Below are 16,140 nucleotides of genomic sequence, written 5' to 3'. Positions count from 1 at the left end.
TTGAACATACAGTACAGACCAAAAATTGAGGTTCTGAAGAAAAAGGACTCCCTTGTCTGTTGATGAATTATAATGGAAGGCCTTGGCTCCTATTGTGCTGCCTCTGTGGGGCCATAAGACCAAATATAGAAACATTTTATAACTCACAACACTAAAATTGACATACTCCTATTTAGTTCAAAACTGGAAAACATCACAGTGTAGCTAAATGCAAAACACTATTGCAACCAAATGAAATTTTTAACACACTACAGTGCACTTCCTTATGATAGAGAATCCTCAATTATTTGTTATTTACTTAGTGGCAGATCCATGTAATGTGCACTGCCTATGCAACTAATCATACCTTATAAACTACTGTAAGTCAACACATCCCAGACTCTCAAACCAGTGTAACGTTATAACTAAATGAAACTATAATTATTGTTATATGATCAACAATAATCCTGTAACCTGTTTACAGACAACGTTAATAATTAACGTGACGGCAGACAGCGGCACGTAAATGATTAACGTAACGTTGATCGACCACCACAAGTTTGGCAATTAAACAAACGCATATTTATATTTGATAAGGAAGACAGTCGGAGTTAACCTCCCGTAACGTTAGCTCGTAGCTAAAGCAAGAAGCAAGCTAACGGTAGATGGTCAATGCTGAGCTAAACATGTTTACTCACCTCTCAGGGTGCGTTTTCAGATGCCTGATAAAATTAGATGTGGTTGAGCCAGAATCTTTTAGCGTGATACCGCATATTTGGCATTGAGCGCTTCTTTTGTTTGGGCTTTCTTGTTTGAAGTTTTTGAACCCAAAGCTTACGATGAATGGCACAGCAGCGGCCGGTGCATTTGACATGTTTGTTTGTTGTCCTCTCATGTGTCCTCGCAGGTTCTAGGTAACGGAGGGAGGGGTATAGCGAGCTCGTCAGATGTTTCCTAAAAATAAACATTGTTCATGAGTCCGCAGCTCGAGTCCGAGTCGAGTCTGAAGTCTTTCGAGGACGAGTCTCAAGTCGAGTCTCAAGTCACTGTGTGTGCGACTTAAGTCACACTCGAGTCCGAGTCTCAAACTCGAGTCCCCATCTCTGATATATGTATGTGTATATATATGTGTATATATGTATATGTATGTATGTATGTATGTATGTATGTGTGTGTGTATATATATATATATAATATAGTGTAGTCAGATCTTACTCAGCACAGTTTAGCAGAGTTGCATTTGAAAGTACAGTTCGGGCTGCAAGTCATAATTAATCTTGTCTACACTATCATTACCTTATTGTGGTTATTAATACCAACCTCAGCAGAGTAGGCTCTTCCTTTTGTCAGTTTTACCCACTTTCACTTTCTGCTTGTTTGCAATGGTTTTATATCTAGATACTTGAGAGTGAATATTGTCAACAAATCTAAATCCTTTTTCATCCCTGTTCTTGTATTAGAAGGTCCTAAAAAACACTGCCTTGCTGAGACACTTGTGTGCTATGACACCGCTCAAAGACAAGTCTATTTGGGTCTTTTTGCGTGCTGTGGCACTCAAAAGGCCATCTATCCCCACCTGGTGCATTCACGATTTGCTTTTAACTCTGAATTGTTAGAGCTATCTAATGAAAGGTAAAAAGTAAGGAAAATGGTATAAATGCACTTGATTTATTTGTCCTCGAGTTCTGTGATTAATGGCGCGGCCCTGCCTGTCATCCTTTCAGTCTAAAAGCAGATTTTCTGTCTTTTCTTTATTGTTCTGATCCACAGGATCATCACGTAAGCACAGCGCCTCTCATTGGTGTCTGCAGAATATTGCACAAGAATCAGTTGACAGCTCCGATGACGAGTTCTTTGATGCCAGAGGTTAGTGTTACATTTTATCTTCCCATTTTCTCCTGTCTTCACCTTGTCGTTTTTTTGTCTCTCCAACCATAATAGTCAAATAAATGATCTGGACTTCTGTATAAGCATTTTAAATAGATCCTATTTCATCAAGTGTGCATACTTGTGAATCTCATATCCCTTTTTTCACTATTAATGTATTGTCTTCATTAATTATTTGTTCTATAAAATTGAACAATAACTGTGAAAAATGCCCTTTACAGTTTTTTAAAGAATCTTTAAATGTCTTGTTTTGCCTGAGCAACACTTGAAAGTATAATTATTGATCATCAAACGAGTTGCAGACTATTTTTCTGCCAATTGACTAATAGATGAATCAAATCATTGTCTGAGCTCTAGTAAAAGTGAAAGGTTCTTGTACCAAAGCCTCATTACAGTTCACATTATGGGAAGCCCAAAGTTACGGGTGAAAGTGTCTGTGATGACCAAATCACAAGCAGAATTGTCTGGCAATTACTGTGTGTTCTGGTTGGAATTATTTCATTTTCATCTGTGATTGCTGTTGTTATGACTGAACAGAGTGAAATTTGACTTCAGAACAAACCTGATAGAATGTGCAAGAAATGGGTTGTGTACTAACTTTTGTCATTCCTAATTATTTTAACGGATTTCACTGTCCACTTTGCTGCTAAAGATTCTTGTAAATGTATTCAAGATGTCACACTGACCAGAAAAAGACCCACTTTAAAAGGTAGTCAACTACTAGCCTTTTCACAGTCCCAGAGGGAGTTAATCAGCAAATAAGTGGAATACTTATATACTTAGCACTAATTATCCACTACAAGTGCGTATCCCCCCAGAAATGGATGGTACAGATACTCATCAATTATGTATTGTTGTTATTATGTATTGTTGTTATTATATATATATATATATATATATATATATATATATATATATATATAGAGAGAGAGAGAGAGAGATATAACAGTCAGTCTGCAGTGAACGTAGCCAGGGGGTGTTGAGAGTTTCTGGTGTTCAAAATTCCTTCATATCATATAAAAAAATGCTGAAAATGAGGCTCAGTGTGTAACAGATTAGTGCTGGAACGTGTTCTGCACCATTTCCACTTTTGTCCATGGAGGAAATTTAAAGTGCTGTGGATGAAGTCACACATTTTTTGTTTATAGAATTGTGTTTAATACATTTGTCATTCACATTTTGTTTATCTCACTTTTTTTTTATTTGCTTCCCTCCCTTCATTTTAATTTCCCTCCACTCTCTTTCTCTTACATATTCTGTTTGCATAAAAACCCACGTTCACTGCAGACTCCTATAAAACATGGAATATTAATCCTTATCACATCTGTCAAGGAGCAGAGCTGGGTATTGCTCAAAATTCATTTTGTGAGACCGGTGTCAAGGTGCCTATCAGCGTAGAGGAATCACCAGGGATTAAGATAACGTGTGCATGCCTTGTACTGTATGAGTGCACAAGGACCCCGTCATCCTCTCACACACACACACACACACACACACACACACACACACACACACACACACACACACACACACACACACACACACACACACACATCTGCAGCATGAGATTCTACACCCGTGAAATATCGCGACTGGGTAAGATGTCCTTTATCTCTTTTAATTACAGTAAATAGCTTGTGGAGAGCACACTTGTGCATTTTGTGTCAATCAAAAGCAGAAAGAAATAATCAGAAGTTTGTTGTTTAGTGGTTTTTCATCATATGAAGTTCAAAAAGTACACATTGGAAACACACTTATTCACTTTCTTGCAGAGAGTTAGATGAGACAATACATACCCCTTCTGATTGTACGGTGAATATAAAGCTACAGTCAGCAGCCGGTTAACTTAGCTTAGCAAAAAAGCTGAAAGCAGAGGGAAACAAATCCACCTACCAGCACATATAAATATAAAAAAATGACATGTTTCATTGTTGCATACAAAACTGAAGTGTAAAAAAAAAAAGCAGAGTCATGCAGATCAACCAGACTCCAGGATGTCACTGCACCCAGCTATAAAATAGTCAGGATATAATCGCCATAAAACCAAGAATTGTTGATTTTACACTTTGATTTTTGTATGACGTGTTAAGTAGCGAGCATTAAGGTGCTGGTAGGCAAATTTAGTTACCTTTGAGTGGAGCCAGGCTTGCGGTGTCTCCCTGTTTTTATGCTAAGCTAACCAGCTGCTGCCTTTATATTTAATGGACATCCACGAGAGTGGCGTCGTTCTTCACATCTAACTCTTGGCAAGAATAAGCGTATTTACACAAAATGTTGAACTATTCTTTTAAGACAGGTGTGGTAATTTTTTATTTCCTGTGTAATGGTGTGAGTATACAGTATAATTATACCAGCAAGGTATAGTAAATAAAGTTTAGTAATAAATAAAGTTTAGTAATAATTCTAATAACCTTTCATAACAACTTTTTGTATAAGGCTGGTTACACACTGGCTGCGTGCCGTGAGCGTGGCGTTTCCGTTGCGTGGCAGCTGCGTACATTTTTCTGTCTTTACACACCAGAAACGTGTCTGACGTGGTGCTGCTGCTAGCCTTGTCTAGACACATGTATGTTTCCAATTGATAAAATAAAATTTGTTTGTCAGGTTTAGGGACAGAACTCAAACTGAAGTAGTGAAAACAGAAAAAATAGTTATTGTCAACAAAAACTTGTGGTTGGAGATGAACTGGTCCGTAGTGGTTGGAACTTGTAGCTGATTGTGGCGAGAAGGTCAAGGTTTGTAGAAGCTGGAGACTGGAGTGGAGCTGACTGGGACCGAGATCTGGTGGTTGTTGAAGGGGAGTATTTTCTTCTAGGACACGGAAAACAGACAAGTTAGATTGAAGCAAAAACGCAAAACAAGAAAACACCAGCAAGAGCAGCAAAGAACTCCTACTCAGGGTAAGTAACAATCCGGCATTGAGAAGAAGGTCCCACTGATCTTTAAAGGAGGTTGATGAGCTGAAGAGTAGCAGGTGAGTTGATTAGTGAATTGGAACCAGGTGCGGGGTGAAAGCAGCAGGAGGAGGCATGTCCACACACTGTGGAGAATGACGTTAGGGAAAGGGAGAAAACAAAAACCCACCAGCCACACTGCAAGCAACCAAATGAGAAAATAAAACCAAAACAGAGTCACACCAGACCAGAGAGTCACTGGGGCGTGACAGTACCTCCCCTCCGACGAGCACCCCCTGGCGCTCCACCAGGCTTAGTAGGGTGAGAAACATGAAAATCCTTCACCATAGCAGCGTCCAGAATCTGATGCCTGGGCACCCAACTCCTCTCCTCAGGGCCGTAACCCTCCCATGAGATACCGACCACCCCTACCCCTGCGGCGGGAGTCGAGAATCCGACAAACTGTGTAGGCAGGATGATCGTCAATCATCGGAGGAGGAGGAGGTGCAGCTGGAGGTGGCAGTAGAGGGCTGATCCCGACAGGTTTGATCCAAGAAACGAGGGATTCACCCTGAGGGTGCGGGGCAGCTTGAGACAAACCACAACACGGTTAATAACCCTTTCAATCATGAAAGGCCCCACAAACCTTGGAGACAACTTCCGAGGAACAGTCTTCAGAGGAAGATCCTTATAGCCAAGACACACCAACCAGACGGCCGACAGTCGACAGAAAAGCCAGTTGGAATGATCAGTCGGGTCCCTGAGGTCCAAAAAACTGCCTCGGAACACACTGAGGCGACACCGACTTGAGAAACGTAATACGTCACCATAGCAGCAGGCGGCGCTACTCTGTCATGTTGCCCAAGAAATGAAAACCGGCAGCTGATTGGACAAACGCGTCAGATGGGTTTGTTTTCTCCGGAAATTCAAAGCCAGACTGTCATGGCGGCTTGTTCAGAATACGATCTCATATTGTACTAAAATAGTTCACTGAAACATGTTTTTGAAAAATTTTAAGCGAGAAATAGGCCATGCAGTTGCTGAATCTGTCTTCATTTCAGCTCAACAAAGGTCAGTTTAGAAGATTTCCGTCAGATTTTGAGAGACTCTAATCAGGCTCATTCCGCTCGTCATTTCCGCGTGAGTCCCGACTGCCCTGTCTCCGACTGAACAGGTCAGGTCGGCCAAAATGAAAAACGACAGACTGACGACGGCGCGGAACACACCGAACAGACTTGAGTCACCGACCTCGCCAGACATTATCGGCCCTGTGTGTCCTGGCCTTTAGAGGAGAGCCACACCTTGTCCCCAAACCGAATAGGATGGGGTGGGAATGCGACAACGGTTAGCATGCCGCTGGTAGTGGACAGAGTTCTTTATGAGTGTAGCCTGAGCCCGATGCCAGGTCCGATGACTCCTACGGATGTAGAACTGGACAGAAGGCACAGAGATCTCCTTTTCCTGGGACGGAAACAGAGGTGATTGAAAACCATAAACACGTTGGAAAGGAGACAGACCTGTGGCAGATGTAGGTGAGGTGTTGTGGGCGTACTGCACCCAGGGAAATTGGGACGACCAGGTGGTAGGGTTGGTAGAGATCATACAGCCAAGGGCAAATTCCAATTTCTGGTTAGGCAGTTCTGCTTGACCGTTGGACTGAGGGTGAAACCCTGAGGTCAGGCTCACAGAGGCACCAATAGCTCGGCAGAAGGAGTGCCAAACAGCTGAGATGAACTGGGGTCCTCTATCTGACACTATGTCCACGGGTAGTCCAAAAATCAGAAACACCTCCTGTAACAACAATTCTGCTGTCTCCTTGGCAGAGGGCAGTTTAGGCAGAGGCAGGAAATGAGAAAACTTGCTAAACCGATCAACAACAGTCAGAATAGTGGTAATACCTTTAGATAGTGGCAGCTCAGTCACAAAATCCAGGGAAAGGTGAAACCAAGGATGAGGAGGAATAGGCAGCGGTCGCAGAAGGCCTGAACTGGGCTGAGTAGAGGTCTTATTTTGGGCACACACAGAACAGGCAGAAACAAACGACTTAACATCCGCCTCCATAGTTGGCCACCAGAACCCTCTTTTGAGGAAAGCAAGTGTGCGGGCCACACCTGGGTGACAGGTAAGTTTAGAGGAATGTCCTCACAACACCGATGTTCTGACAGACTGGGGTACAAACGGGCGTTCATCCGGACCGTTACCTGGACCTGGGTCACGTTGCAGGGCCTCCTTAACCTCCTCTTCGATCCTCCAAGAAACCGCCCCAACGACACAGGCGTCAGGAATAATGGTGTCAGGAACAGCAGATCCACTTTCCTCTTTCTCAAACAGGCAGGACAGGGAGTCAGGTTTGACATTTTGAGAACCAGGTCTGTATGTCAGAGCAAAAAAACGACCAAAAAACAGGGCCCACCTAGCCTGCCGAGAGTTGAGACGTTTAGCTGAGTGGATGTACTCGAGATTCTTATGGTCAGGCCAAACCAGAAAAGGTTGTTCTGCTCCTTCCAACCAGTGCCGGAGGGCCGGGACACATCAGGCTGATTATCGGCCGTGGAACAGTCTGGCGAGGTCAGTGACTCAAATCTGTTCGGTGTGTCCCGTGCCGTCGTCCATCTGAGGGGCTGTCGGCGTTCATTCTGGCCGACCTGACATGTTCGGTCGGCGGCAGGGCCGTCGGGACTCACCCGGAAATGACGAGCGGAATGAGGAGACTAGAGTCTCTCAAAATCTGATGAAAATCTTTTAAACTGACCTTTGTCGATCTGAAATGAAGACAGATTCAGCAACTGCATGGCCTATTTCTCACTTAAAATGTTTTCAGAAACATGTTTCAGTGAACTATTTTAGTACAATATGAGATCGTATTCTGAACGGCCGCCATGACAGTCCAGGTCTGAATTTCCGGAGAAAACAAACCCATGTGACGCGTTCATCCAATCAGCTGCCGGTTTTCATTTCTTGGGCAACAATACAGATTAGCGCCGCCTGCTGCTATAGAGATGTATTACGTCTCGTCTCCTCTCGTCTGGTCTGTTCTGTGGCAGTTCTTTGGACCTCGGGGACGCGACTGATCATATCGACGGGTTTTCTGTCAACGGTCAGCCATCGGCTATATGTGTCTACACCATTAAACATAAAGTGTTCTTTAATGAAGTCACTCAGGAAAAGGGTAATGGTACAAACTGCATCTTAGGTTTCTACCCGTCTGGGTTCTGTCAGCCGTCAGGAGGTGTTGTCCTGGCAGGATTTAAGCAGAGGGAGAGGTTAGTCTTTTTCCTAGCCCATATCCTTGTTGACCATTAGCTCCTGAAGTGTTGCTCCTCTGGGCCGTTGTTACTCACTGTCTCCTCTCTCCCTGCGGTCTTGGGCTGGCTCTCTTAACACCTTCCCTCTGATTACTTGATGGGCTGCAGGTGTGACCAATGCCATGTGCCAAGTGGCTGCAGCACCTGCACAGGCAGATAGACTCCCCCTATCACCTCCCCCAGTCTGAGCCTATGTACCAGCCCCCTGTGCCGGATTGGCTGACCTGTTTCCCCTGGTTTGCCACAGTGTGCGTACACACAGTTTTATAAATCTGACTTTTTTTTTGGCGTACGCCATTTTGGGCTTTTGGGCGTACGTACACTTATAGTAAGGATCCTACGCACAGTTTTATAAATGAGACCCCAGGTCCGTATGCTTGTGGTGAAGGCACCACTCAGCTTTTGTCCCCCCATCTTTCAATTCAGTCTGTTTTTTCATCTCTAATTGTCTTATTATTCGGAGACCAAACATATCACCTCTCATTTTGCCTTCACTCATTTATGCACTGGACTCTTTTCACTTTTTCAGGTTTTAGGTTGTCATGTTGCATGAAAGCATGGCTGTCCCAAATCAACAAAGATGCTCAAGAAAAGATAGGAGGAGGTGTTTGAATGTTGTTTTTTTTCCTTGCAGTTGCTATGTGAGTTTATTGTCTGAGCTCAGGGGGAAATTGGAGAAAAGGCAACAGAGCAAGTTATTCCAAACATAAACATAGGCTCAGTATGAATGGTGCCTCCCTTAACCCTTGTGTGGTCCTTCGGGTCCTTGTGACAAAACAAGGGTTAAAAAGGAAACCAGTACAAGGTTATAAAAGGTTGTTTAAATTATGGCCCACCACTGCAATACTGTGACTCTCAATCTTAGCTGCATATAGCTACTCTGGTGTAGCTTTTTATTTCTGCCAGGCAAACTGGATATATATTTTCTTTAGCCAGAAGCAATGTCAGCCTTTAATAGAAAAGCAGAGAGAGAAACTGAAAGAATTACATTGAAGAGTGACTGAGGGGATGTTTGTCATATTATAGGCCTACTACTCAAACCAGCACAATAAGCTTGGGGGAGTTTTATTTACGTGGCTTTGATGAATGCTTTCATGCACACTGTGTAACCCAGTGGACCCAGAAACAGCATGAAAATGTATGAAGACCGTCAAGGATTTGCTCAGCTTTCTGCTAATAAGATGAACCCTGACTGTTAATGTTATTGTGTTTGCGTTCTTTATATACCGTATACTGTCTCTAATTATTTTGTCAGGAGCCTCTGGGAAACAAGATGAAGACATCTCCAGTGGCTCATCCTGCATCCTTTAGAATTGGCTATATTCTGATGCTCCTTTATGTCAGTTTTTTTGAGACACTTTAATGTACTTGGCCAGTGTCAGTTTACGTTTAAGCTGTTAAAGATAAAGGTGCATCCTCAAGTGCATGCCACAAGTATTTGACATGTTCTGCTTTTTTATTCTTTATTCCAACGGACTGGAATTGAAAGAAAACAATAACCTTAGGGTTTAAGAGCTTACTTTTATTCTTGAGGGTGTTTAAGGATGTTCATAATCCTACTGGGTCAACAATAAAAGACTAGTAGCACTAGGGCTGGGCATCGTTCAAAATCTTTCGATCCGGTGCCAATTTTGATACCTCAGTTTCGATGCCGGTTCCGTAACGATACTTTTTTCAATACCATATGTTTTAAAATCCGTTATCAAAATTAAAAAATTCTGGTAACACTGCTCACTCAGAGTAACTCAGAGAAAAACCGGTTGTGCTTTTGGATTTCTTCTTTTTGAGTCATCATTAAGGAACAAAACAATCGGGTCAGTAGGAATTTGACATCCTATCACATCAGATATTATTGATGTTGTTTTATTCCAGAACTCATGCACCTGTTCACACTCCCAGACCATGTGCAGGGAAGTTCCAGTTTGTTCAGGTTGGTAGAACGTGCAATAGGGAGTAGGAATGACTTTAGAGACATATCTCTTCTGAGGAGTCCAATATGTCCTATGGATACTTGCATCTGTTTAGCATAAATCCTGGACACTAATCCTCTCACCGGAGAATCAACAAGCCATTTAATCATTGGCTGCATCTCAAGACTGTTCCCCCATGGTACTCCATAACATTTTAGGGCTGATTTTAAGCGAAGATAAAGGAAGAATGATGTCTTAGGGACCTCAAAGCTAGTTCTCAGGTTTTCAAAACTTAACACACCTTCCCCATTGAATAACTGGTCTAGAGTATAAATAACTCTGTCACTCCACTGGTTATAAACAAAAGGTTTGTTACCAGACATTAAGTGTATGTTGTGCCAAATTGGGGTGTTCAAATGCCACTTGTTGATATAGCGTGCCTAAGTAACGTATTTGATACCATTTGTAGAGAATGCAGCAGAACAATGATGCTGAACATAAAGCCAATGCTTAAGCAAAAAAGGCCCTCTTGGTGAAAATGGGTGTAGTACAGGTGTGCCTCATTAGGAAAGATGCATAGTGTCTGCTGATGTCTGTGGACCAGTGACTTTAGGCCTTTTAGACTTTAGTCATTTTGTAAAGGCTTTGCAACTGAATATCACATACCATTAAGCTGTATTTACTGTAAGAATATATTACATTTTTCAACTTCTTAAATTGGGTCAGCTAAAACATTAGTTAATTTGAATTTTTTCTACACCAGGGCCAATACAATACCTGAGTTTAGGTACTGAGGTCTTGTTAAATGTTGCCTAAATGAAATGCAGTTTAACATCGCCAAAATAAGAACATTGAAGAAAATCTGAATCGAATGTATAAGTATAAAGGGGGTGTCGTATAGGCCTACTGGACAGATTGTAAAACAATTTGAGGCAAATTTGTGATTTATGATTTTGAGTTATAGAAATAAAATTCACCTGAGTCATGAAGGTACTTAAAGAAGAATTGTAATCTGAGCAAGCATTCAATGCCAGCTTTACAGTCGCTAAAATATCAACAATGTAAATCTTACTGTGGGAAGCAGATGAAATGATTCATGAACACAGATGTTAATGGGTAACATCCATTAACATCTGCGTGTGTTGTTTCTTATGAGAACTGAGACTGACGTTCAGTTTGCATCAGTTGATGTTGTGTCAGCCAGTGTTTGTGTGACATGGTGTGGAGGCAACGCAGATGTTGGCTGGATGGTTTGATGCTGTCACTCTGTTGATCAACCCCTCTGACATCCGCACAGCTGCCCCTAGCAAATCCACACACACACACACACACACACACACACACACACACACGCATGCACGCACGCACGACACACACACACACACACACACACACACACACACACATTTAGCATCACTTTGTCACATTGTCGCAGCCGCCTTGAGCTGTCCTGCAGTGATGATGAAACCTGAATTGTAGCACAGACTGCTGTCAGAGCCTAGAGTCTCAGACCGACACGCAGACACACTGCGCAGGCTGCATGACTCGTCCACACCCAGAGACCCTTCCACTATAGAGTATAATATGTTCATGTCCCAGCAGTGGAAAGTAAAAGCTCCAGTTAATCTACAATCCAGATACAGAGCTCTCAAATGTGACTCTTGGAAGGAAACAAGCTCACAATAAAAGAAGAAAAGCACTCTTCATTTCTAGTGGTTCACTGAGAGAATGCACTTTTCTGCTATAAGGTGTTTAAAGCTTTGGCTCAGTGAAGGAGCCTCATGCAGAAACACGGTGAGGCATCACATGTTTTAACAATGAACAAGCTGATAGAATAAAGGATTTTTAACCACTCACGGTGAAGAGTGCCACACATTTATTTTCTTTGATGCTGTTACTCCACAAAAAGGACCTTTTACTGAATAATACGGCATGCTTGAATATCGCAGATTTTTCATGGTATTTTGCTTCCTGGTTTTTCTCAGCCAATAGCACCATCTCATCTTCATCAGTTTGCTGGAAAGTTGTCTCAGTGGGACATTTTCAATACTAGTTTAACGAGATTAAACACAGTGCTGCAGCCAGAACATTTTGGCTTTGTTTTGGGTTAAGGATAACAGTTTCATTTTTGTTATTTATTATTATTATTATCCTTATTATTATTATTATTATTATTATTATTATTTATCCTTGTGTGTTTCTATTTGAAAACTTTGTTAAAAAAGCATCATAAAATTAGCCTTGTGAGACCGTCCTGATCTGGCGAGCTCCAGTTTTCCACTTGCAGATCAGTCTGGCATCTTGAGGCAGAGAAAATTTGGAGCCGTTAGCCAAACGACCGACCAATCAGCGTTGGTTTTGAGGTGGGTTAGGTGGTGATAGACAGATGGTTTATCCAATCAGCTAATCAGTATTATCAGCCAGCAGTAGCCCTAATTCTGTTAGCCGCTCGCTAATGCTTTTTTCTCTTGGATCTTTCTTTTGGAATATGCTCCGGGAACCTGAAATGGTGTCTTTTATTCCTAAATTCTCGTTACACAAACAGCAAATCTCCTTTACCGACATGTTGCTTGCATGCTGAGCTTACGAGCTATGCTTTGCCTGCAGCAGCAGGGGCGGGCTTGTGGTTGTATTTTCATACGCTTCGTGGATCTGATTGGTTGATTTGGCCCGTCTATCACCAACATAGGTGATAGACAGATGGTTCATCCAATCAAATAACCAGTATTCCGCCCCTTCCCAAAAGTTCTCCAACGGAAAGTTCCCAGATGGATATGCCGAGCAAATGGGAAGCAATCCATCTGGCGGAGTCAGGTTATCATAAAATGGCATTTTATAATAATTCACAGTAGCAGACTAAATTCTGGGGATACATTATTTTGGTGTCAAATATGTGTGTGATGGATTGTCACGTGTTTCAGCTCTTTCGTGGCTGTTTCTGCCACTGGTGAGCAGAAGCAGCAGCAGCAGGACGTATTTATGCAGGATAGCACATCTTTTTATTCTATCTGAAGAATCTGATTAATTCCAGGTGCCCTTTACTCGCCTCTAGTAATAAAAATGAAAAATCATACCTCTCTTCTACTCAGCATACTGCACTCCACCTCACAGCCCCCCAGCATCACTCAACCTCCGTTTACCTCGCTCACATGTAAATCTACACACATTTGTGCACAATGGTGGAACGTCTCATTTTATATCAGGACCGATTGTGCCCTCTGGCTGCTCAAGCGCATGCCAACTCAGTTGTCACATTGTTTATTGATGTGAGCTGTTGACTGTTTGCTGTGTGTTAATCCAGATTTTTTATTTGATGACATGAATTTAAATAATGAGGGGAATTGACAGACTAAGCCTGAAAGAAAATTCACGGTGTTGGCTGCTCCAACAGTTTAATTACATAATAAATTGCCACTGGAGGTAAACTATGTTTATATGTAAGTAGAGCATCTATTCATATGAGGCTGCTAGCTTAAGACATCACTATATTGCACTGTGCACTATGTGTGGATGGGAACTGGGGTTGGTTTTACGAGATGGAAAACCAAGTCTCTTTCGTACCAATTGTCGAGTAAATCTGTAATGACATTTAATGGCAAAAGTCATCATCATCAGTTTTTTTTTTAAATAATCATAAAACTTGCTGGTACAATTATATATTCACACATACTTGACATTGTGGGGGACAAAACGCTCAGTCGCATAATAAATGTTATGGAGCTGTGTATATGATGAAGATTTTAACCAACAAAAGTCCAAAGAGAAGAAGGAAGGAGTGTTTGTGCATTATAATTTTACTTGCTTCCAATGCTCCACTCCCATTCTAATTTCTTGTGAACAGGATCTTGTACATGTAGCTGATTACAGCATTTTATCGCTAAAACCCAATTGTCAGTCTTCTGTACTTCTGAGCACCCTCATTGACATAATGCTTCCCCGTGCCCTAACCTTAACTTTAAAACCAAGTCTTAATACTTGAATAAGCCTGAGGAATGGTTTAAACTTACTTGGTTCAAAAATGTCATTGCACTTTAGATCAAGAACTAAAGCTGATAGAAGTACAAGAGCACACAGACACACTCACACACTCACACACATCTCATTCCCCCTTGATTTTGTTTGTGTGAGGTGTTGGTGAAACAACATGTCGGTAAGGTCATCCACTCCATTCCCTCTCCTGTCTTCACTCACTTTGATCTTACATCTATGTGACATGCGCGGCTCTGAGATAGAGTAAATTAAAGAAAAATTTGATCTTGTTGTTCATATATAATCTAGTTACATCTATCATGTATATACTCATTCACTTCTGTACAGTATGTCCTCTTCTTTCTGAACAGAGGCTATGTTTTGTCTGGTGTTCATTTTTAACAAATTATCTCAAGAAGTTATTAACTCATGTGGCTTTAATGTTGTGGACCAGTAGACCACTGACCCAACAACAGTTGATTAGATCTTGGCAGGGATCCAGATCTCTTTCTTATAAAAGTGTAAAATTTTTTAAACAGCAAAAATGATGCTGCTTTCACATTCTGGCTAAGTCCATGTCCTTCAAGGCTAAACAGTAATTGATTTGTGTAACATTTGATTGGGAAATCAAACCAGGAAGACGAATGATTAACACAATAAGCTATTTAGGAATTTGCACAGTTTTGTGTTTAGAATATACTGAAAAAGACATCTTGCTAGTACTAAACATCTGCTACAGTGGATTGGAGCCATGTACCACTGAAACCCAGACATTTGTTTTTCTGTTGCGAACCAGTCGCTGCAGGACTTTGTCTCTGATTGGAGTTGTGTTAATCAGTGAGATCAGCTGCTGTAGAGTTTGATTCCAATGAAACTGTTGCTGCACAACAACCTGTTTTATCTCAGTGGCTGTACACAGGGATAAAAGTATAAAAAAGCGATATAAAAATAGCGATGAACATTAAAGTTATATTAAAACAATATAAAGCAAACAGCATACCTATGGGAAATTATATTGGCTATTAATAGGCACATAAAATGAGGTATACAAATATACATATATAAAGTGCTGCGGCTTGCAGGAGCAGACTATAAAAAAGGATCAATCTGGAACAGTGGGTTACAGAATAGCTTTTGCATAAATGGGTTGCCAAGAGCCCCATATGAAAAAGCTCTAGGGCAGTGTGCAAAAGCATTCATTGAGAAGACGAGCTATTATAGGTGATATTGAGCAAGCATACAGTCAATCTGTCAACACAAACAAGACATATACAAGTAAGGAAAACAAAATAAAAAAATGTCGGGTTTTCAAATTTGAACACACTTCTGTAAAATAAATGCTTGCAGTGCTTGTACAGTATTAAATATGATACCATTTATGAAAACAAGACCATGACTTTACAGCCATGTTAGCAGCTCTGAGAGGCTTTATACACATCTTTACATGTTTTTCTCACTCTTATATGTATATCTGATTAGACACATATTGTCTGCTTGTGAGCTCTGCTCATGGTGGATAAATGCCATCCATCTCCAGTAGCCTACTTACCTGACAGACTGTTTATGCCATTTTACGGGATAATCCCCAAAGCAATCTCATTTTCAGAGTGTGTCATCGGTAGTTGAAAGAGCCTAAAATAAAACCAGAAGTAGTATTTTGGTAATTCCACTGCTTCAACGAATGCATGATGATGAGATCAAGAAATTGAGAATGGGACACTAAAAAACAAATTAAAGTGGCAGAGGTCACCCAAGGCCGTTTTCTCATCGTTTAACAATCTCGGCATCTATTCCTCTCTCTTCCACTCTGACACTTGCTCACCGTGAGCCGACAGGTTGAAGGATGTTTCTAAATCTCTTTTCTCTCCCTCTGGGCTGTTGGCTGCAGGCAGATCTCACACTTCTATTTCTCTTCTCACATGTTGTTCAAATCCGATTTAGCTGGTCTGTTGTATAATCTAAAAGCAGGAGAGCTTTAGTCGGTTAATCTTATTCTCTTGATTATTTGTGCATTTAATTTGTTAGTGTTGCACCAGGTTTGTAAGTTTATGTCGGCTCAAACACATTTTGCTTCTCAGGGGAGCTTCTGTTTCGGCTGCAAGCATCTCTGCTCAGCTCTCCCTCCAGGACATCGTTTAGTAACTTGCTTTTTCAAAGTGTAAAGCCTGCTTTGCAATCTCCTCCTGTCCAAACACA

General features: G+C 41.5%; 1 protein-coding gene across 1 annotated transcript in view; it reads left to right on the top strand.

Annotated features, from left to right (window-relative positions):
• The window catches only part of pitpnm3 (PITPNM family member 3), a 140,962-nt gene that overhangs the window by 22,693 nt on the left and 102,129 nt on the right, over nucleotides 1-16,140 (top strand). Inside the window, exon 2 of the mRNA XM_028574362.1 lies at nucleotides 1,750-1,845. Within this exon, the coding sequence (XP_028430163.1) occupies nucleotides 1,750-1,845 (96 nt within the window). The remainder of the gene's footprint in view (nucleotides 1-1,749; nucleotides 1,846-16,140) is intronic.

Source organism: Perca flavescens, chromosome 3 (genome assembly GCF_004354835.1).
Source record: "Perca flavescens isolate YP-PL-M2 chromosome 3, PFLA_1.0, whole genome shotgun sequence".
NCBI lineage: Eukaryota > Metazoa > Chordata > Actinopteri > Perciformes > Percidae > Perca > Perca flavescens.
The sequence above is the reverse complement of the archived record's forward strand: the minus strand, read 5'-3'. Positions and strand labels throughout refer to the sequence as shown.